We start from the raw sequence: 21943 nt of genomic DNA on the forward strand, positions 1-21943 counted from the left end.
GATGGCAAATGTTGGAGGTGTGATGTAGAAGAAGAGGTAACTGGGAACATATGTTTTGGGAGTGTAATGAGTTGGCATACTTTAAACATTCCACGCAGAATACTGCAGAAATACACTGTGTGAGAAAATGGGTGTAACTAAGACATTTTTTTCTGAGCTGGGATACAGGGTCTGAATTGTCTAGAAATAGTATAGCCTTGTTACATTTAATTCTGGTGGCTGCTAAAAAGCAATTACTAGAAAATGGAATAAAATCTAAACCAACTGTATCTGAAGTATTGGATATTGTAACAGAGATAAAATAACTGGAAGTGGGATCTTTAAAAAGGAACAGGAGCAATTTATACAGAAAAAAATGGAAATTGTCGGAAATATATATATATATATATATATATATATATATATATATATATATAATAATATTTTGTAGGAAGAGTGAGGTTTAAGGGAATGCAGGAATTAAACATTTTATGTAATGTTGGAATAATGATGATTATACGAAAGAATATATGTGATATATAATGTTAGTAACTGAGAACATGATAATATAGGTTGTTTTATTTTATATAAATGTAAGCTTGCCTATGTCTTAAGTGATAATGCAATACAAGTGTTAAAAAACAGTCTATGGTAATATTTGAGCTGGTTGTAGCATCCTTTTCAGATGGGAAGGAGACAACTTGTGTAAAGCTCAATAGAGGGGCGTGACAGTCATCTTTACTAGCAGCATCTTGGATGAACCTTTGAATTAAAGTATGTCTTTAATAAAAATTCTGAATTTATATATTATGGTACTTAGCCAACAGTGTGTTCCATTAAAGTTGAGGCAAGTGCAAGAACATCTGTAGTAGTTCTGTGTCTCTTAGATTATGAGGCATAAATTGTAGTACACTAATAATAATTGCTTAGACTTTAATGATGCAGGTTTGCTACTGTCTAGAGTGATCTACATGGGTAGATGAAGCACAAATAGGTACATTTTTCTAGAGCGGGTGAATCCTGCATCATTTATAGTTTAGTTTGTTTATTAGTATTTTATACTGGAGCTATTTTAAATATGTATTTCTATCCATTTTAAAATATCTGTTTTGTACAGTAGCTATCTTTCGTGAAAGGAGATGTTTTCAATGAATACAGAAAGCAGAGACATCCGTCAGATGAAAGCACTTTCCCATACATGCCCCATGTAACTTGTAGGGGTTGCCCTTTTCTGTTTACAGACTTGTAGCAAAGTGACTTTATGTGCAGTTTATGCCACTCAAAAGCGTAGCTGATTCAACCAGTGCCCCACCCCTCAGCTCTTTAAGAGTGAAGAGCAAACAAAAACAAACAGTTTACTGTAATAAGCTGATCGATACATTGTAAGCTATTGATTTATTGCAGTTAGATCAATGCCCCCCACCTGGTGCATGAAATGCCACCCTCTCTCTTACACCAGCCATTCAGGTTCCATTTCTCTGTCCTGCCCCCAACCCTCCGTAAACATATATTTTTTTCTTTTTAACTGTAGCAAACTGTTTGCTTGCATGGAGCTCTACAGCACCTATGCTTTAGTTAAAAAAATTATATTTTAAACTGTAACAAACTGCTTGCTACAAATGTAGCAAAGAGTTGCTACAGTTTATACCCTGTCTGCATGGAGTGCTATGGCACTCCTGTTTTAGTTAAAACAAACTTTTTACTTTAAACTGTTTTATCAACTTTTCAGCTGTAGCAAATCTGCTTGTACAGTGTAACAAGCAGTTGCTACAGTTTATACCGCAACATATACCTCTCACTTGTACAGATTTTCACAGAATGTCCAGGCTTTTGCCTCATATTTTTGGTCCATTTTTCATAAAATTGTGTTTTTCTGGCAAATCAGTCTTGAATGATTTGCCACTAAAGTTAGAAAATAATGACAGACATTTGAGTTTCAGACTTCATACCCTTCAGAAAAATTCATGCTAATGCAGAACCTGTTATTCTATCAACTTTCTAAGTTTGTAAGAGTAATATTTAAAACGTTTCCCTATTTTTGGCCTTTGTCCCACTTTTATTTATGACTTTGTCCAGATTTCTTGCTCTAAGATGTTGAGATGTATGGTACACACTGAGCACTAAAATGCTCAGGTTTGACTGCAAATGTAATACCGGCTTTTAAAATCCAGTATTACATTAAAGAATGATCAGGATTGGCTGTTTGCACCCCTCCAACATTCACTTTGCACCCAGGGCATTTGCCCCTCTCACCCTGCCTTAGCTATGCTACTTGTCACTGATGCCTTCGCAAAGATTGTTTTTTCCAGTGTATGCCTACAAAATGTAAGTCAAGCTGAAACCATAACCAAACCATAAAAACTGACATTAGTTCTCATTGTGTAACTTAGTTTAGAAGGTGGTTCAAAAGTGGAAATAAATCATTTTATTAAGATCCCTTCCAAGGCTTTTCACTAGTGGTGAGCTGGCAAGTTTAAATTAACTTAAGTGTCTACTGAATGGATCTTTAAGCTTTTCTGACAAAACATACAGTTTCCTTTCACTTAAAAGATTCCCTTTAGCTAACCAAATGATGGCAGTTAATGGTTATTTTCAGAAGTGGTCTATAACTAGGTGTATGTCATATTCAGTGGAGGAGTGCTTAAAATTTATATAGATCTTAACACCTACAGCCCTTAGTATTTGTTATCAGTTTTTAACTGCTGTGTTTTTCTAAACAATATGTATTTATTCCTTTGGTAGTAAAATCTGCTTTTGTCAGGCTTTGGAGATGGTTGAAATTCAGCAAAGGATAGGGGAATGGAATGCACAACGGAAGGCACATGGGATTAAACTAAGCACAGATAAAGATAAGACAGTGGTAACGGCAGCAAACTGGGGAAATCAGAAAAGGCTGAGAATTGAGATGAAGGGAAAATTGTGGAACAAGTTAATAGTTTCATGTATCTGGGAGGGGTGGTTGAGGGAAGTGAAGTATGAATGAAGAGATCATAGCTAGAATCACAGGGACTGCGGCCAACTGTCACAGAGTGTCAGGTGTAGTGTATGACAGAAGAATGCCAAAGAAGCTGAAAAGTAAGGTGTACAAGACAGTGGTATGACCAGTACTACTGTATGGTACAGAAACCTGGGCAGTAAAGGCAGAGCAGATGAAGAAGCTGGAGGTGATGAAAATGAAGTGCCTGAGAAGGGTGGTAGGATGCACACTGTGGGAAAGAAGAATAAATGAGGATATAAAAGTAGAAGCCAAACTAGCTCCAGTTTCAAAAAAGATAAAAGAGAACAGATTACGATAGTTTGGACATGTTCAGAAAAGCAGAAGACAGTCTGGTAAAGAAGATTTTGGGCAGACAGGAAGAAGGTAAGCAGAGACTAGGACATCCAGCAAAGAGGTGGATGGATTGTGTAAAAGAAGATCTGTGACAGTTGGGCATGAGTGTCAAAAAGGCAGGGGTATGGTATTGAATTAAGAGAGATGGCAACAGTTAACACAATACCCTGACCCCATGTAGAAAATGGGGGAAAAGTGGGCTGCTGCTGATGGTGATGATTTATCTTTCTGGCAGAGGTTGACCAAGGCTTATAATTCTGAAAGTTCTATATCCTCAGAACATCTTGTGTTTGCTTGTATAAACTTGAAAGACATCTTGCTTGCCCTAGCACTACTAAGTGAAATGATTTGAAATTATGAGGAGCAAAAGAGGGAGAAGCCTGAGTTAAAACTTGGATGGAGGGCAGATTTACAAATTACATCAGGAAGTGTTACTTAACCGAGAATATGGTGCGCCCTGGAGTATACTGTCACATAAGTTATGATCTCTATCTGTCTATAAGTAGCTGTAGCTTGTGAAGAAAAAGAGGGATGGATGCTCAGTTGTAGATACAACACTGAAGTAAATTTGTTGTGTAAAAGATCTAAGAGCAGCAATGTACCATTGTGCATTTTCAATCTGTTAACATCCTGTATTTTTATATTATTAAGAGAACTAAAGTAAACTAATCACGACTAGAATTCTAACTATATATAGTCACAAAAATGTAATGTGATGAATTATTTATCTTTTTTGGTTGGTTGTTATTCTTTGTATGGGGCAGACAATAAAAAGATATTCTGCAGAATATGCAGGCCAGAGCAACCAGAAAAAAAAAAGCTGGGATTCAAAGAGAGTAATAAGAAAACAGGTAGAATAATAGTCATGTCGAATAAGAGTAGTGCACCCACCTTTCTGTATGAGACTAGATTTTTTTTGTCTTTGATAATTATCTGTCATAATCAACAAACCATTTTTCCCATGGGGGTGTTGTGTCAACTGTTGCAGCTCTTCTGTTACACAATCTCTTTGCTGGATGCTTTCATTTCCTCTTTCCTTCTTCCTGTCTGTCTGTCTGTCCCAAATCTTCTTAACTGTATTGTCTTCTGCTTTTCTGAATATATGCCCAGTCCACTGTAAGCTGTTCTCTTTGAACTTTTCTGCAATTGGAGCTACTTTGGCTTCTGCTCTTATGTCGTTTCTTTGTCTGTCCCACAGTTTGCATCCTACCAGCTTTCTCAGGCAGTTCATCTCCATCACCTCTAGCTTCCTCATCTGCTCTGTCTTTACTGCCCAGGTTTCTGTAAGATACAGAAATACTGGTGGCACCACTGTTTTGCTTCACCATACTTTTCAGCTTCTTCGGCCACATCATCTACATGCAGCAACTTTGTTGATCTATCCTCCCCAACCTGTTTGCTATTGTAGTCCATCACCAGTATGAACAATAGTGGGCTCAGATCTGAACCCTGATGCACACCCACTCTTAACTGGAAACCCATCTGTGAGATGGAATACTGTTTGCACTTGAGTAATTGGGTCTTTGTACATAGCTTGCATTAAATCTACCGATGTTTCTGGGACTTTCAACTACTGCAGGACTGCCCAAATCAGCCTTCATGGGACAATGTCATATGCTTTCTCCAAGTCTAGGAATGCCCAGTTGGACTCTTTCTTCATTTCAGAGTCTTCTCAAATATCTGTCTCTCTGCAAATCAGTTGTGCTGCATCTTGGTCTGAGTTGGAACTGCTCATTTTCATTTTTACTTTATACTACTCTGCATATTCACTTTTCAGTCACTTTCTCCATAATTGTATGCATAATTAGCTATATTTCTCATTTATTTTGGAGTTATTTTACTGTTGAGTTTATCATAATGCCTGCCACATATTTCCTTACATTAGCTATATGAAATTGTCACCCCTTTCATTCAGCGGCCACACCACATTTTCAGAACCACGAAATGTCATCATCTGTGAAACTACCCCCTTATCAGATTGCTTCTTGCACCACCAACTTCTTCTCCAGGGAAGTAGTCCTGCGGCAGTACACAGTACAGTCTGGTGCCAAAAGACAGAGCTGCTTGTCCTTTGCCATCTACCATCTTCAAGCAGCTGAGTGGCAGTTGTGCATAATACAATATTTCTCCATAAGTTGTGATAACAGAGACCCTGTTTGACAAGGAGGAGTAGGTTATTCAGTCAGGCATCATCATACTGCATTTGTACTGGTGGAAAGTCTGATGAAAATTTCATTGGACAGGGCTGAATGACAAAGTTTGAACTGGCTCCTCTTTTTCAGAAGTCCAGTGATCCCCGAGTTGGTTATAGTAAGTAACAAGAGTGTAGGAGGCACAATCTTCTGAATGTCAGGTGTATATAGATGTATTTGGATAGAGGGTACAGATGCAGGCAAAACAGTTTTTTATTTAAAAGTGTCCATCAGACATTTGAACAAATTTTCATTATTTTGCCTTTTCTATTTGTGAGACTTGGTTTCAAGTACTTAACTTTGATGCTTTATCAAAGAAATATAAACTTATAGTGTTTATTGTTTAAAACTGTTCAAGTTACATTATTATTTTTCTGAAACTGTTAGTCTCACTTATTACTGTTGTCTTATTCTGATCTTTGGTTTTAGTACGATTCTACTACTAACTTTTACTAGATCTGATGATGGCTGTTCTGAAAATTGTCCCTGTATGTTACATTTGTCCTTGCAACCAAATTTGTAGCTGAAAGAGGGGCGTAGCTCAGTTACATATCTATCAACTGATTAAAATACATAAATAAAACAGTCTTTCTTATTATTCCCTTAACCAACAACTGAAATACACAAGCACGAGTCAGGAACACCACTTTCAGTATAATCCACGTAAACGTTTTTTAATAATCTCCGTTTTCGCTTCTACAAAAAGTAAAAGCTTCATCAGACAACAGAAACACCAATTGGCTCAGTTTTAAAAAACATTAGATATGATGTCATTTCCTTAATTGCACAAAAAGCGCCAATACTAAAACAACTCTATTTAAAATACAAGTATATAAACTAAAAAGTACTTGCTTAACATAACAAATACAATAGTACAAAAACTGTACGAAAATACAAAAGTGCTACACTATATAAGTATAATAGATGGCAGTACTATGAAAACCATCTTAACAAAATACTGACCATACATTTTAAAATAAAATTTGCTTTATACTGCTAATAGTCCACTCTGTTATGACAAATGGCAATACTAACGCAGATAACTCTTGTACTTTAAAAAAACTGAAATATTACAGGATTCATTTAGTCCCGGTGTAGAAAAGGCATCCAAAAACAGTTGCCATTCCAGTTCTTTCATCTCAAGAAGAAGAGATTGAGGACCCCCCCTAATTCCAACATTTACAGTATCAATCCCCATAAAATGGAAGTTATGTCCAACATTGTTCAAAATGTGCTTGGCAAGAGCGTTTTCGCTCTTTTTGTTCTTAATTGCATAATTATGTTGGTAAACACGGTCCCGTAATCTACGGTCCGTTTTACCAACATAAAATGCCTGGCAACAGTTGCATAAAGCAACATAAATCACCGATTTTGTTAAACAATTAATTTTTTGTCTGATATAATGCTTCTTGCCTCTAATGGTAAATGAACTACCCACTTTAAAGAGGTTACACAAGTTACAAGCCCCACAGACAAATGACCCAATTTGTCTAGATAAAGGCAGTGGGTTTTCAGTGGTTTGTAACAAATCTTTTAAGTTACTGCCTCTCTTAAAAACAAATGAAGGTTGTAAGCCTAAAATGTCAGATAAAGGGCCGTTATTTTGAATAAAGTGCCAATTTTTCTTCACTATGGCACAAATCTCATTGACATGCTTATTATAAGTAATAATGAACCTGGTTTTATAATCGTCTTTAGGCACATAATACATTACTATCGCATGTTCTGTATTACTTTGAACAAAAGTATTTTCAACATCAAGACTAGTAGCATCTAAACAGTCAGTAAGACTACTATTACACCTTCCACTAGTAGAAAGGATGGGTTTATAAAACCCATTAGTTCTTTTATTTTACTTCTTCCACGAGATCTTCTAATAAATCAATAGGGTAACCCTATTCAAACATGTCTTTCAAGTTGTTGCATTCTAAATCAAAGGCTCGTTTGTGCTACACATACGGGCCACGGACAATTGCCCTTAACAATTGACTTCTTTTGTTTCCAGGATGACAACTGGAAAAGTATAGGAAGCTGTTACAATACGTAGGCTTCCTAAAAATTGTGGACAAAAGGCCTTTCTATCAAGATCTTTCTTTATTTTAACATCTAAGTAATCGATTTCATCACTTGAAAATTTTGCGTAAATTTTAAAAGCGTGGAAGAAGTATTCATATAATCCACTAGTTCAGAGCAAGTATGTTCATCTCCTTTAATAAGTAAAATACATCATCCAAGAATCGTGTAAAATCTGATAGTGTCTTTAAATCTAGGGTTATTCAGTATATTGGTCTTCTCCCAATAAGCTACCACAAGGTTTGAGACACTACCACCACAGGGTGACCCCATGGCAATACCTCTTTTCTGGATGTAGTGACAATTATTAAAAATGAAAAAATTGGAAGACAAAATAATGTCTAACAATAATGTAACTACATCAATCTCGTCTCTAGGAGCATCAAGACTTAGAAGCATCAATTCTACCCATTCGACGGCCTCCTGATGTGGGATAGAGGTGTAAAGACCACATCAATTGTTAAAAAGTTGAGTTCCTGGTCGAATGGGATATCATTGATGGACTTCAAAAAAGACCAAGAGTCTTTGCAGATTTGAGGTATCAACACAAGGTATTTTGAGATGATAAAATCAACCACCCTTGCACAAGGATGGGTGATAGAACATCTCCCGTCTACGAGTGCTCTCATTGGTGGATCACCTAGGTTTTTGTGGATCTTAGGGATCCCAAACATAACTGGGACCCTAGGGAAGGAGATATTGATAAAATTGAAAATATCAATATCAATTCTTCCTTCGATGAACAAATCCCTAAAGTATCCTTTGATTTTATTGTATTGCCCTACCATCTCATTCAGAGAAGACACTTCATATGCGGGAGACTGTAGAACTAGTAACATTCTATCTACATAGTCTTCCTTATCAAGGATGACTAAACCCCCTCCTTTATCAGGTTTTACAACTCTGATAGGAAGTTTGCACATATCGCTTAACGCTGACATCTGTTTGGATGAGGTATTACTCTGACGATCGAACCATTTAATCTTTTCAAATAGTTGTCTTAGGTCCAGTTCACAAACATTCTCAAATATATTCAAAGTGGGGTGCAAAGGTGGGTTAAAAACACTAAGTAGTTTAAAAGGAGACCTATCACCAGCAGGCTCGCCATTAAATAAAACTTTTAAATTTAAAGTACGGACAAAACATTTGAAATCAATCAATAATTTTGATATATTCATTTTCTGATCTGGTACAAATGTTTGTCCAAGAGCCAACAGGTCAATCAATTCTTTTCAAGTACAATTTGAGAAAAATTATAGACTTTAAAGTCTCCCTTTGAATTAGTCAAAATGGTGGGTAGCTGGGAAGAGGCGAATTAGCCTCAAATTGGTTAAATGCAGGCTCTATTTGTAGTTGTTCTTGTTCTTGTTCCTCTGTTTTGATAGTTCTTCCGCCCTAAAAAAGGCCTGCTTTGCCCTTTATAATTAGGTCGATTACCTTGATTTTCGTAATTCAATTTAATTCTATTACTTCTCCTTGGTCCTTGTGAGGAAGGGCCTTCATCACCATCATTGATGTCATCTACACCTTCTATCAAGCCAGCATCACCAGATATTTCACCTCCATTATGACCACTTCCACTATTCACATCAAGAGATTTGTTTGTGTTATTATTGTTTTTTTGCAAATTAGGATAGGCGGAACCATTAGAATAAACGCCTGTCTCTTATAAGTTTTTAGTTTTGTTCAGTTTAAGTTTAACAAGTAATCCATCAATGCTCTGGAATATATCGTAATCATACTTGTACATTATAAAGTTTAAATCACTTTTATTTTTTCATCAAGTTCACTGGTTTCAACCAAAAGCATGGAAATATGGTCAGAATAATGTTTCACCATAACATCTAAGAGTTCTAGGCCTTGTTTATCAAAAAGGCTACTAAGGTCATTCATGAACTTAGAATTGTAAAACAGTCCTGTTGGAACAAAGGAACACCTTAAGCCTTTAGGCACAATTTTTTCTTTTAGGCACTGTTTAAAATAAGAGACCTCAAGCTGAAGCCTCTTTATTTTTAACATGTTATTATCAAGGATTTTAAGATTCGCTGCTATGTTATCTAAACAGTTACCTTGAAAATCTTCTCCTGTAGCCGGTGCTCCCAATGGGAGATGGTCTCGAAATTCAAAACAAACTTGCCCAGCTTATCTCAAAATTGTTTGGGGAGCGGGTTGTCTGATGTTATTCCACCGGGTCAACCACAGCGTTCGTGCCCTATTGATGGGAGCAATATTACAGAACAACCACATTTTAGCGCCAGAAACAATGTTATAGTGGGGCCTGATTATAGCAACAATAATCGATCCACTAATGTTGGTGCAAGTACTTCAAGGCAGAATACTGAGTTGAATGGTGTCAACAGTAATGTTCATTTAAACCCTGGGCTTATTGGTGCACCGACTTTCTCGCAATGGGCTGGGAACCTTGAAGCCCTTGAATTTCGAGACCATCTCCCATTGGGAGCACCGGCTACAGGAGAAGATTTTCAAGGTAACTGTTTAGATAACATAGCAGCGAATCTTAAAATCCTTGATAATAACATGTTAAAAATAAAGAGGCTTCAGCTTGAGGTCTCTTATTTTAAACAGTGCCTAAAAGAAAAAATTGTGCCTAAAGGCTTAAGGTGTTCCTTTGTTCCAACAGGACTGTTTTACAATTCTAAGTTCATGAATGACCTTAGTAGCCTTTTTGATAAACAAGGCCTAGAACTCTTAGATGTTATGGTGAAACATTATTCTGACCATATTTCCATGCTTTTGGTTGAAACCAGTGAACTTGATGAAAAAATAAAAAGTGATTTAAACTTTATACGGTACAAGTATGATTACGACCGTATATTCCAGAGCATTGATGGATTACTTGTTAAACTTAAACTGAACAAAACTAAAAAACTTATAAGAGACAGGCAAGCGTATTCTAATGGTTCTGCCTATCCTAATTTGCAAAAAAACAATAATAACACAAACAAATCTCTTGATGTGAATAGTGGAAGTGGTCATAATGGAGGTGAAATATCTGGTGATGCTGGCTTGATAGAAGGTGTAGATGACATCAATGATGGTGATGAAGGCCCTTCCTCACAAGGACCAAGGAGAAGTAATAGAATTAAATTGAATTACGAAAATCAAGGTAATCGACCTAATTATAAAGGGCAAAGCAGGCCTTTTTTAGGGCGGAAGAACTATCAAAAACAGAGGAACAAGAACAAGAACAACTACAAATAGAGCCTGCATTTAACCAATTTGAGGCTAATTCCGCCTCTTCCCAGCTACCCACCATTTTGACTAATTCAAAGGGAGACTTTAAAGTCTATAATTTTTCTCAAATTGTACTTGAAAAAGAATTGATTGACCTGTTGGCTCTTGGACAAACATTTGTACCAGATCAGAAAATGAATATATCAAAATTATTGATTGATTTCAAATGTTTTGTCCGTACTTTAAATTTAAAAGTTTTATTTAATGGCGAGCCTGCTGGTGATAGGTCTCCTTTTAAACTACTTAGTGTTTTTAACCCACCTTTGCACCCCACTTTGAATATATTTGAGAATGTTTGTGAACTGGACCTAAGACAACTATTTGAAAAGATTAAATGGTTCGATCGTCAGAGTAATACCTCATCCAAACAGATGTCAGCGTTAAGCGATATGTGCAAACTTCCTATCAGAGTTGTAAAACCTGATAAAGGAGGGGGTTTAGTCATCCTTGATAAGGAAGACTATGTAGATAGAATGTTACTAGTTCTACAGTCTCCCGCATATGAAGTGTCTTCTCTGAATGAGATGGTAGGGCAATACAATAAAATCAAAGGATACTTTAGGGATTTGTTCATCGAAGGAAGAATTGATATTGATATTTTCAATTTTATCAATATCTCCTTCCCTAGGGTCCCAGTTATGTTTGGGATCCCTAAGATCCACAAAAACCTAGGTGATCCACCAATGAGAGCACTCGTAGACGGGAGATGTTCTATCACCCATTCTTGTGCAAGGGTGGTTGATTTTATCATCTCAAAATACCTTGTGTTGATACCTCAAATCTGCAAAGACTCTTGGTCTTTTTTGAAGTCCATCAATGATATCCCATTCGACCAGGAACTCAACTTTTTAACAATTGATGTGGTCGATCTTTACACCTCTATCCCACATCAGGAGGCCGTCGAATGGGTAGAATTGATGCTTCTAAGTCTTGATGCTCCTAGAGACGAGATTGATGTAGTTACATTATTGTTAGACATTATTTTGTCTTCCAATTTTTTCATTTTTAATAATTGTCACTACATCCAGAAAAGAGGTATTGCCATGGGGTCACCCTGTGGTGGTAGTGTCTCAAACCTTGTGGTAGCTTATTGGGAGAAGACCAATATACTGAATAACCCTAGATTTAAAGACACTATCAGATTTTACACACGATTCTTGGATGATGTATTTTTACTTATTAAAGGAGATGAACATACTTGCTCTGAACTAGTGGATTATATGAATACTTCTTCCACGTTTTTAAAATTTACGCAAAAATTTTCAAGTGATGAAATCGATTACTTAGATGTTAAAATAAAGAAAGATCTTGATAGAAAGGCCTTTTTGTCCACAATTTTTAGGAAGCCTACGATTGTAACAGCTTCCTATACTTTTCCAGTTGTCATCCCTGGAAACAAAAGAAGTCAATTGTTAAGGGCAATTGGTCCGTATGCCCGTATGTGTAGCACAAACGGAGCCTTTGATTTAGAATGCAACAACTTGAAAGACATGTTTATGGAATAGGGGTTACCCTATTGATTTATTAGAAGATCTCGTGGAAGAAGTAAAATCCAAAAGAACTAATGGGTTTTATAAACCCATCCTTTCTACTAGTGGAAGGTGTAATAGTAGTCTTACTGACTGTTTAGATGCTACTAGTCTTGATGTTGAAAATACTTTTGTTCAAAGTAATACAGAACATGCGATAGTAATGTATTATGTGCCTAAAGACGATTATAAAACCAGGTTCATTATTACTTATAATAAGCATGTCAATGAGATTTGTGCCATAGTGAAGAAAAATTGGCACTTTATTCAAAATAACGGCCCTTTATCTGACATTTTAGGCTTACAACCTTCATTTGTTTTTAAGAGAGGCAGTAACTTAAAAGATTTGTTACAAACCACTGAAAACCCACTGCCTTTATCTAGACAAATTGGGTCATTTGTCTGTGGGGCTTGTAACTTGTGTAACCTCTTTAAAGTGGGTAGTTCATTTACCATTAGAGGCAAGAAGCATTATATCAGACAAAAATTAATTGTTTAACAAAATCGGTGATTTATGTTGCTTTATGCAACTGTTGCCAGGCATTTTATGTTGGTAAACGGACCGTAGATTACGGACCGTGTTTACCAACATAATTATGCAATTAAGAACAAAAAGAGCTAAAACGCTCTTGCCAAGCACATTTTGAACAATGTTGGACATAACTTCCATTTTATGGGGATTGATACTGTAAATGTTGGAATTAGGGGGGGTCCTCAATCTCTTCTTCTTGAGATGAAAGAACTGGAATGGCAACTGTTTTTGGATGCCTTTTCTACACCGACTAAATGAATCCTGTAATATTTCAGTTTTTTTAAAGTACAAGAGTTATCTGCGTTAGTATTGCCATTTGTCATAACAGAGTGGACTATTAGCAGTATAAAGCAAATTTTATTTTAAAATGTATGGTCAGTATTTTGTTAAGATGGTTTTCATAGTACTGCCATCTATTATACTTATATAGTGTAGCACTTTTGTATTTTCGTACAGTTTTTGTACTATTGTATTTGTTATGTTAAGCAAGTACTTTTTAGTTTATATACTTGTATTTTAAATAGAGTTGTTTTAGTATTGGCGCTTTTTGTGCAATTAAGGAAATGACATCATATCTAATGTTTTTTAAAACTGAGCCAATTGGTGTTTCTGTTGTCTGATGAAGCTTTTACTTTTTGTAGAAGCGAAAACGGAGATTATTAAAAAACGTTTACGTGGATTATACTGAAAGTGGTGTTCCTGACTCGTGCTTGTGTATTTCAGTTTATTATTCCCTTAGGAAAAGTCCCCTCTGTGATGAAACTAGGATAAACATATGCTTTAAAACCCTGAGAACATGGAGAGATTGTGAGACAAACCCCCAGGGTGGAGGGTGCAAGTTTTTTTTTTTTTTTTTTTTTTTTTTTTTGAGTACTTTCCATCTGGTTGCTGGTATGACTGTGACAGTATTTTTCTGTAAGTGGGGCGAAAGTCATTTGTGGTGTATCTCTCATCCAAGCATCTGTGAGGAATTTCTCTAGTTTCTAGCTCTAAGCTTTCACCCAACTGCAGATGTGCATGGTCTCAGATATGAACACCTGCTGTGCTTTCTTTATAAGCATGCACATTCCCATACTACCCCAGTGAAGGCTACCACTCAGATGCAGCTTTGAAGAGCTAAGCACATGTTTGGTGTACACCTCTGTCTTCATTAAGTGCCAAAATTCAGCAGGCAGGTCCACCTTCCATTGCTAGAATGGGTGAGCTGGGACAAGCTACACACATGTAGCCTCCCTCATTAGCTTCAGCAACAACCAAGTTGCTTGCCAGACTTAGGTTATCTGGGTTACAGTCTGAGCTTCAGTACCATGATGCTATCTATTAATTAATGGGTTTTGGAAGCAAATTAACAGTCTGATAACATGTCAGTGTTTTACCATTCATTTTACCCATATATTCCCATCCTTGATGTCAAAAGGAGTTACATTATTGTTTGTAATAATATGTCCCTGTGGGATACAGACACACAGATTACCAGTGGGACCATAATATGTCCCTGTGAGATACAGGCACGCTGATTACCAGTGGGACCATCTGAGAACACAGTCATCCTTCCCTGTCCAGTTCAAGTAAAGACCTCAAATAGAGAAGTCAATGGGTGCTCCTAATTAAGGGTCAATAATACAGGAGAACAGGATGTCAGCAACTATTAGGCAGTCAAACTGATGACTATTTGAAAATAAATTCTGATTTTTGATCAGTGGTGTAAAAAAATGAAAAAGCATTCAAGTTCCAGTTTAAGAAATCATACTCATGCACTGTTTTTTTCCCCTTAGCTATGAATACAGTTCTTCTGAGCAATCTCTTCTCCTTACCGAGGATCATCTATGCCATGGCTGAAGATGGCCTTTTCTTCAAAATATTTGCAAAAGTCAGCTCTGTCACCAAGGTGCCTGTGGTTGCCATTATAGTGTTTGGGATTCTGATGGCCATCTTAGCTCTGGTGTTCGACTTAGAAGCGCTGGTTCAGTTCTTGTCAATTGGCACATTACTGGCCTACACATTTGTAGCTGCAAGTGTTATCATGCTGCGTTATCAAGGAGAAAAAGATTCTTCTGCACAGGCAAGCCCACAGCCAGAAGGTGACACTGGACAGCTTAGAGAGTATGAATCATTTTCAGACAAGCTTCAGTTGGTTCAAATGCAGAAGAAAACCAAAGAGTACAGGGAGCCTGGTATGTTAAAACCTGCCTTTCAGCCCTATCTGAAGATTCTGAGTGACTTTGGACCAGGAGAGGTTGTAACAATTGCTGTGGTTACAATGACGGTTTCTGGCTTATGTATATGCTCCATTGTCGTGTTTGGTGGTAATCGGTTGCAGCTGCCTCTCTGGAGTTTTGTCCTCCTTGTAATTCTGTTTTGCATAATTTTTCTTCTGAGTCTTGTCTTAATTTGGCTGCATGAGCAGAACAGAAGTGTAAAGTCTTTTCAGGTAAGTTGTGTTGCTTTCTTAAGAAAGTGCATTGTCACAATAAGTTTAGACATAAAAGGTACTTTGTTAGGTTATGTTCCGTAGAAAGTGTTTACTTGGTATAACTGTAGCTCTAACAGTGAATAATTTGGCCACTGTACCTTGTCTAGCTGTACTGGTGTTTTCTGTTTTGTTGCTGACTTTGCTAGTCAGGGCCAGGCATTTTGCTGTTTGCTGAAGGCCTAGGTTGGTGTGAAGTGATTGATTCAACCCACGTTGCATCAGAAGGTGCACAGAATGCTGTAGTTACGTCTGTGTGAATCATAGTAAATCACAGAAGTAAGAGCAGCTTATAAGGATCACTGTTTCTTAAAGATCTGTCTTGCATTTTCAAATATACAGCCACATTTTAGGTTGGTGTTTAGCTCAAGGTAACTTTCCTTCTGAATGTTTGGAACCAATAGCATCATTTGCAAACCTGTGACATAAAAGATTCTTAAATTCATAGGTAAATACTGTGTGGAGACTATTATAAGCCTAACTAATGGCCAGAGTCCATAATCAATGTACTTTGTACCTGTAAGGTTAAGACCTTAACCATTATGCCAACCCTCCTCCCTCAATGTTCTTTAAAGGAATCGCAGCATGGTTCTGTTTCATTCAGGAGTGAATAAAACCTACTCAGATGCTAGATGCTATCAGTAACATGACTGTATAAGCAGAAATATCAAGCATGTCTTAAAACTTCTGGGAAAAAAATGTTACTTGTTTTTATTTCAGTCTAGAATGATACATGTATCACAAAACTGTCAGTGAAAGCTACATTATATAAATCTGTAAGATTATGATTGAGTCTGCAATCATAACCAACTTATCTGTTCAAGACATGGTAGTCAAGAAATTCACCTCAAAGTAATGAATCTTGTCATTCATGTAAGGAACACAAGTTAACGGTTATAATCGTCAAAGTTCTTTATAATGCATGGAGTTTTATCTGCTTCATGTAGTAAAAGTTAGAGAATGTTGGAGAAAAATGTAGGAGTGCAAAGTATTTTACTGGCTTTCAAACCCTTTGAAAGCCAGTAAAACACTTAGCGCTGCTAAACAGACAGCAGGCAAAAAGACGTGTTGCCCTGAAGAGTGAATGGCTTTAAAAGCTGTACATACTTCATTCTGTTACAAAAGTATAGCCTTTATGGCTAATAAAATCCTTTAAAATCTGGATAATACTCTGGCACTTAAAAATCTTATCACCTCCTATAACAATCCATGACTGCTTCGATCCTCGAACAGACTACTAATTCAGACAATCAAAATTAATAGTGCAGCCAGTGATTCCCTCTTTGCAAACTCTGCAGGCAGAGCCTGGAACTCACTTCCAGCTGATATTACCTTGCTGTCCTCCCTAGGCCAATTTAAAACTAGATTCAAACAACATCTGGCACTAAACTAGCTTTTCCACTGCAACAAGCCTGGCTAACTCTTATCCCTGACTGTCACCAACTTGTCTATTCATGTTTGCTTATGTATTCTTTGTCTATACCATATTTGTAATATGTTTTCATTGTTTTTATTGTATCTGCTTACCTTGGAACTTTTCTCCTTGGGCCTCTGCTGAAAATGGACATGAATCCAGTTGGACTATCCCGGTCAACAAATGTAAAATAAATAAAGTGTGGCAGAGAGAAGTGTCCAATGGCTTTTAAAGCTGTTTTACCTTCTGTACTTTGCCTGCTGGCACTGTCAGACATTAATTCCTAGCGTGATATCTGATCTTGACTACAGAAACGTAGCTAGAGTGGGGTAAAGAGGCAGCAAGATGTTGATGAGCATGATCGGGAGATGCTAACTGGTAGATAGTGCACTACTAGAATTAATTTCTGTACTAGAATTTCTAAAAATGCCAAATTAAATAAATAGATCAGGAATGAACTGTGCGTGGTCTAAGTTGTGGCAAGCAGTTGCTTTCTACAAGTGAAGCAAGCAGTTTGCTACAGTTGTTACAGCTTTTTTTTTCTCTTCAAATGAGAGTTCAGGGTGCCAAAATCCAGAAATGGATCTGGCTTTGCTCTTTATGTGAGGAGCCAACCATATTAAGGAAAGGAACTTTTTTTTTTTTTTAATTGCAGCTGAAATGGGAACTGCTTGGATCAGTCCACTACCCTTTTTCAACAAATGAGAATAAATAAATGTCCACTCAATCTTCTAAATTTTTCTGTCATCTCATCCTTGTTACACTCGGTCTTGAATCTCTGATTCATTACTCTGGTACCTCTCCCAATGTGGGCATATGTATTATAGTTTATAGCTATGTCTTTTGTTAATTTTTTCCCAGAAAGTCCGGTTGGCTGTTTTTACTGATTCTGCTCAGGTTTAACATTTTGGAGTTTGTTTCTTTTTAGCATTAGACAAATTTACTGTCCAGACACATGCAGTTTCTGTGGGTGAGGGGGGCACATTCTGGAAACTGTCATGTAGTTCCAAAAATCTTGGATAACCATTATCAGATTTCTTGTAATTCCTAAATCCTTCTTGTAAACCCTCTTGTACTTTTATGTTATACTGCCTACATCCTTTTGCCAAACTTATTTCTTTCCTCTATTTGCTTTTTCTATAAAGTCTTTTGGGTGGTAGTCTAATGTGCTTCTGCCTTAGCTTTGGCTCATACTTCAAATCTTTCTTATAAGTACTGCCTATTACTCTAATATTTTATCCTCTGTCTGTACTCCATTATTACCAGGAATGCTGTATTAATTTTACATTTGCTTGCATTTACCAAGTCAAAAACCTTATTTAAGCCTATACTTTTGACTATAACTTTGAACTGTCCAGTCATACCTGTTGACCCTCTTAGCACAACAAATCTGGACAAACCCAAAAATAATGGGGGACAAAGGCCCCAAAATAGGGACATATTTAAAATATTGTTCTTAAAAACTTAGAAATATGCTAGAATAACAGGATTTGTTTTAACATGCATTTTTCTGAAGGATATGAAATCTGAAACTCAAATGTATGTCTTTTTTGGTGATGTCAATCCTCAGTGATTCATAAGAAAACCACAAATTTTATGGGAAGCAGGACAAAAATATATGGCAAAAATCTGGACAGTTGAGAAGTGTGTCCATATATTTTAACCTTCAGTTATTTGTTAGCAGTTTGCTTCATCCCATGTCTGTCAAATTCCAAACATTGAAATCCGTAGCACTGATCTTTAAAAATCATAGTAGGGACTCAAAAAGAGAAGCACTTTCTTATTTTTTACAATGGAAGGTCTTCATATCCTAGACACTATAAAGTTAGTGGTAGTGAATCTTTGTATAGGCCTAGTTTACATATTTAATAATTTGTTTCCATAAACAGGACTAATTCCATGACGAATATTAAAAATCTAGGAGGACAAGGATAAATCTGAAAGTCAAAAATCATAGCACTACGAGCAAGTCATAGCAGCTGAGATGTATGCTTCATCTTGTCTAAAAGTGAAAAGTTCGTAGCACCAGCTTTTAAAAAATATTCCTAATCTAGACCTTTTTCTTTATTTTGCTTTGATTTGTCCCTAGCTTTGGGGGGTAAAAGTTGAGAGCTATGGTATGCTTTTGGCCACCAATCTTCTATTCCATACTCACTTTATAGGTCCATTCAGTCCCCAGCAGGCAAAAGTCCTACAGCCCATTTGTTCCTGTCAGTGTAAGAGCTGAGCAGTGTAGGGTGGTCCTTTCATCTGTGAGGGCAGACCTTTTTTCTGATTTAGTCCCTAACCCCACTGCACTTGCCTAGTAAGCCTCCCCCATGGTTCAGCATGCAGTGGGTGTCATTGAGGGTGTCACTCACTTCCTCAAGCAGGATGCCCCCTCAAGACTGCTGTGTCCCCTTACAAAGTTAATATGTGCATGTGATCTTTGGTCTTCACTATGGACTGTACCATGGGACGAAGCACCCGAGACATAAGCTTCACATCCCACCCCATGAAGAAGGGAAGGATGGGCAAGCCATATCATTCTATTCCCCTCCAACAGGTGCTTGAGGTACAAATCTAACTTGATGTGCCTGAGCCATAGTCAGGGCTTTATCTCTCTACACTAATAGAGAAGGCCAGAATATCACTTCTAGTGTTGATACAGCTATTCTTTATATAAGTCAGTGTCACAAACTTGTATCTTTTTTCAGTGTACAGTATGCATACAATGTTGCTGCTGTTGTTTTTGTTTAGATCACATTTTTATTAATAATATACCAAAGATCAAACTGCAGATCTCACAATTTGTTATATCTAGAATTGTTTTGAATGCTGCTTACCTACTTACTGCTGATACATATGTTTTTCCACATCTCTGTGTGTATACTCATTGTTGTGTCTGTGTAAGTTAAATTTATGATGCAGTTTTTTTGTTTGCAAATATTTTACATTTGAAACTTTTCCGTCCAAGCCCCCAATGTTGAGTAAGCTTAGTCAAGTTCAACAAAAGAAAATGCATCCATGAATAATATCAGATTGATTTTTCTATTTTTTTCTTTCTTTCTCTTTTTTTGCCCAATTTGATGTCTAGATCCCCTTTTCTGCCACTGTTTGTTTAAGTTAGACCGTGACAGTAATTTCGTATAGCTATTATTGTGCACCACTTTTTGTCACGCTTCCTCTGGAATGAATAGATGTAGTTCACATAGTCTTTCCTCATTGCCCTTTTTCTTCCAGCCTGTTATTCTTTTTCTATGAACTCTTGCCAGTCAGCCTGCTTTCCTTCCACCTAGAAGGGCATTGAAATTGTGCACAGTAGTATAGCTGCAGTCTAACAACAGCTATATGGAACAGTAATATATCTTCTCTATTTCTTGATTCCAGTCCCTAAGGGATAAATCTTAGCATTTTATTGACTTTGGCTGCAGTATTCTAGTTTTGCAGTGTATGGATCATTTTAGCATATAGACTCACCCCGCATCTTTTTCTTTTTCTGTTCTGCACTTAAACGATAACATCTCTCAGGTGATAATCTATTTTTGGATTATTGTGAACATGATTGTTTTTTGAACTCATCTCCATTAAGTCTAGACTACTATATTTCTGCAATATCCTCTGGTCTATTTTTATTCCTGTGTGCTTTCTCCTTTATCATTTGTAATCTTATCTGTCTTAATATAAGCTATAAGAAGGTTCCTGCTTTTATAAATTCCCCTTGCAATGTCTGCTACAAAGATATTAAAAAGTTCCTGCTTTGTGTTTTTCTTGGGTCAGTCTCCTTTTCACCCCACACCTCTCAGTTCTTTCTGCTCTTTAACACTAAAGATGAATTCCCTTTGCCATTCAGCTTACTCAGAAGTCATATGTAAGCAGAGGGATAGCTGATCCAACTAACCGCCCTCTGCCAGTCCTATGAACTAGCACCAATTCAAGTGAAAAAGAAAAAAAATCAAATCGATTCACCCCCAAATCCAGCTCTTCTTTGTGATTTAGTGGCAGGTGCTCCTGAAATGCAGGAGCCATCCAGCCATTCAGGTATTGCTTTTGTGTCACACCTCACCCCCATCCCTCCTCAGGTGAGGGGCAGTTTACAAAAACAAAGTCTGCGATTAGGAACTTGAGGCTCTGGAAGTGCAGGAACCAATCATTTCTGTGTTATACCCTGCCCATCTTTCCCCACATTTTTTTTTCTTTAAGACTGCAGCAAACCTCATGATACATTTGCAGCAGGTAGTTGCTACAGGTCCAGCATGAAACACTACAGCACTCTGTATTTAGTTAGGAAGAAACATTTTTTTAACTCAAACTGCTTGCTACATTTGTAGCAATAAGTTGTATAGTTTATGTCCAGAACAGAGTGTTACAGTTCTCAAGTTCTTCCAAAGGAAAAAAAAAAAGAAACATTTTTTTTAACTTTAGCAAATTGGCTGTATTCTGTAGCCAGCAGCATGGAGCACTGTAACACTCGGATTCTAATAAAAAAAAAAAAAAAAAAGGAAAAACTGTTTGCTACATTTTATAACCAGCATGGAGCTCTACAGTGCTTAGGTTCTTCTAAAGAAAAGAAAAAAAACAGGAGACACTTTTTTTTTCTTTTAAAATGTAGCAAACTGTTTGCTACATTTGTACCAAGCAGTTTCAACAGTTCAGACCACATAGGGACCTACTATAAGTGCACAGAACTGACTGCAAATGCAATACCAGCTTTTAATACTAGCTGGTATGCAGTGAAAGTGATCAGAATGAGTCTTGGATGGCCGATCAAGCTCCCAAACACTTTGCACTTGGGGCAGTTGCCCCCTTCATCCCACTCTAGCTACACTATTGTCTGTAAGGCATTGATTCAAAGGCTTTAGTAAAATCTATGTACATTGGGGGCATGTTGAAATTCTAAGGAAGTAAAAATTAATTTCTGTCTTCATCAATGATTTTTGCTCTGGTCCAATGTCTTGCTGTGTGCCTGTGTTAGTACATCTCTGCCCCCCCCCCCATTATAATTGCAGAATTATGTAAAGAATCTGTTTCTTCTAACAGTTTTTCATGCATATCTGGTAAAAATGCTCTGCTCAACATATTTTCTATGTGTACTTCCTTAGATGGCCCATATTTCAATTTCAGTTAATACTTCTGTAGATTAACATCTTCTGTGATTTTAGAAGTGCCTTGTACAAAGACATCATGAA

At 36.9% G+C, this 21943-nt stretch overlaps 1 protein-coding gene across 2 annotated transcripts in view; it reads left to right on the forward strand.

Moving 5' to 3' along the window:
• The window catches only part of SLC7A4 (solute carrier family 7 member 4), a 294598-nt gene that overhangs the window by 206448 nt on the left and 66207 nt on the right, over positions 1-21943 (forward strand). For both annotated transcript variants that reach the window (XM_044068360.1, XM_044068359.1), the window contains exon 3: positions 14667-15322. In XM_044068360.1, the coding sequence (XP_043924295.1) occupies positions 14667-15322 (656 nt within the window). The remainder of the gene's footprint in view (positions 1-14666; positions 15323-21943) is intronic.

Source organism: Protopterus annectens, chromosome 4.part0 (assembly GCF_019279795.1).
Source record: "Protopterus annectens isolate FY-2018-M chromosome 4.part0, PAN1.0, whole genome shotgun sequence".
Taxonomy (NCBI): domain Eukaryota; kingdom Metazoa; phylum Chordata; order Ceratodontiformes; family Protopteridae; genus Protopterus; species Protopterus annectens.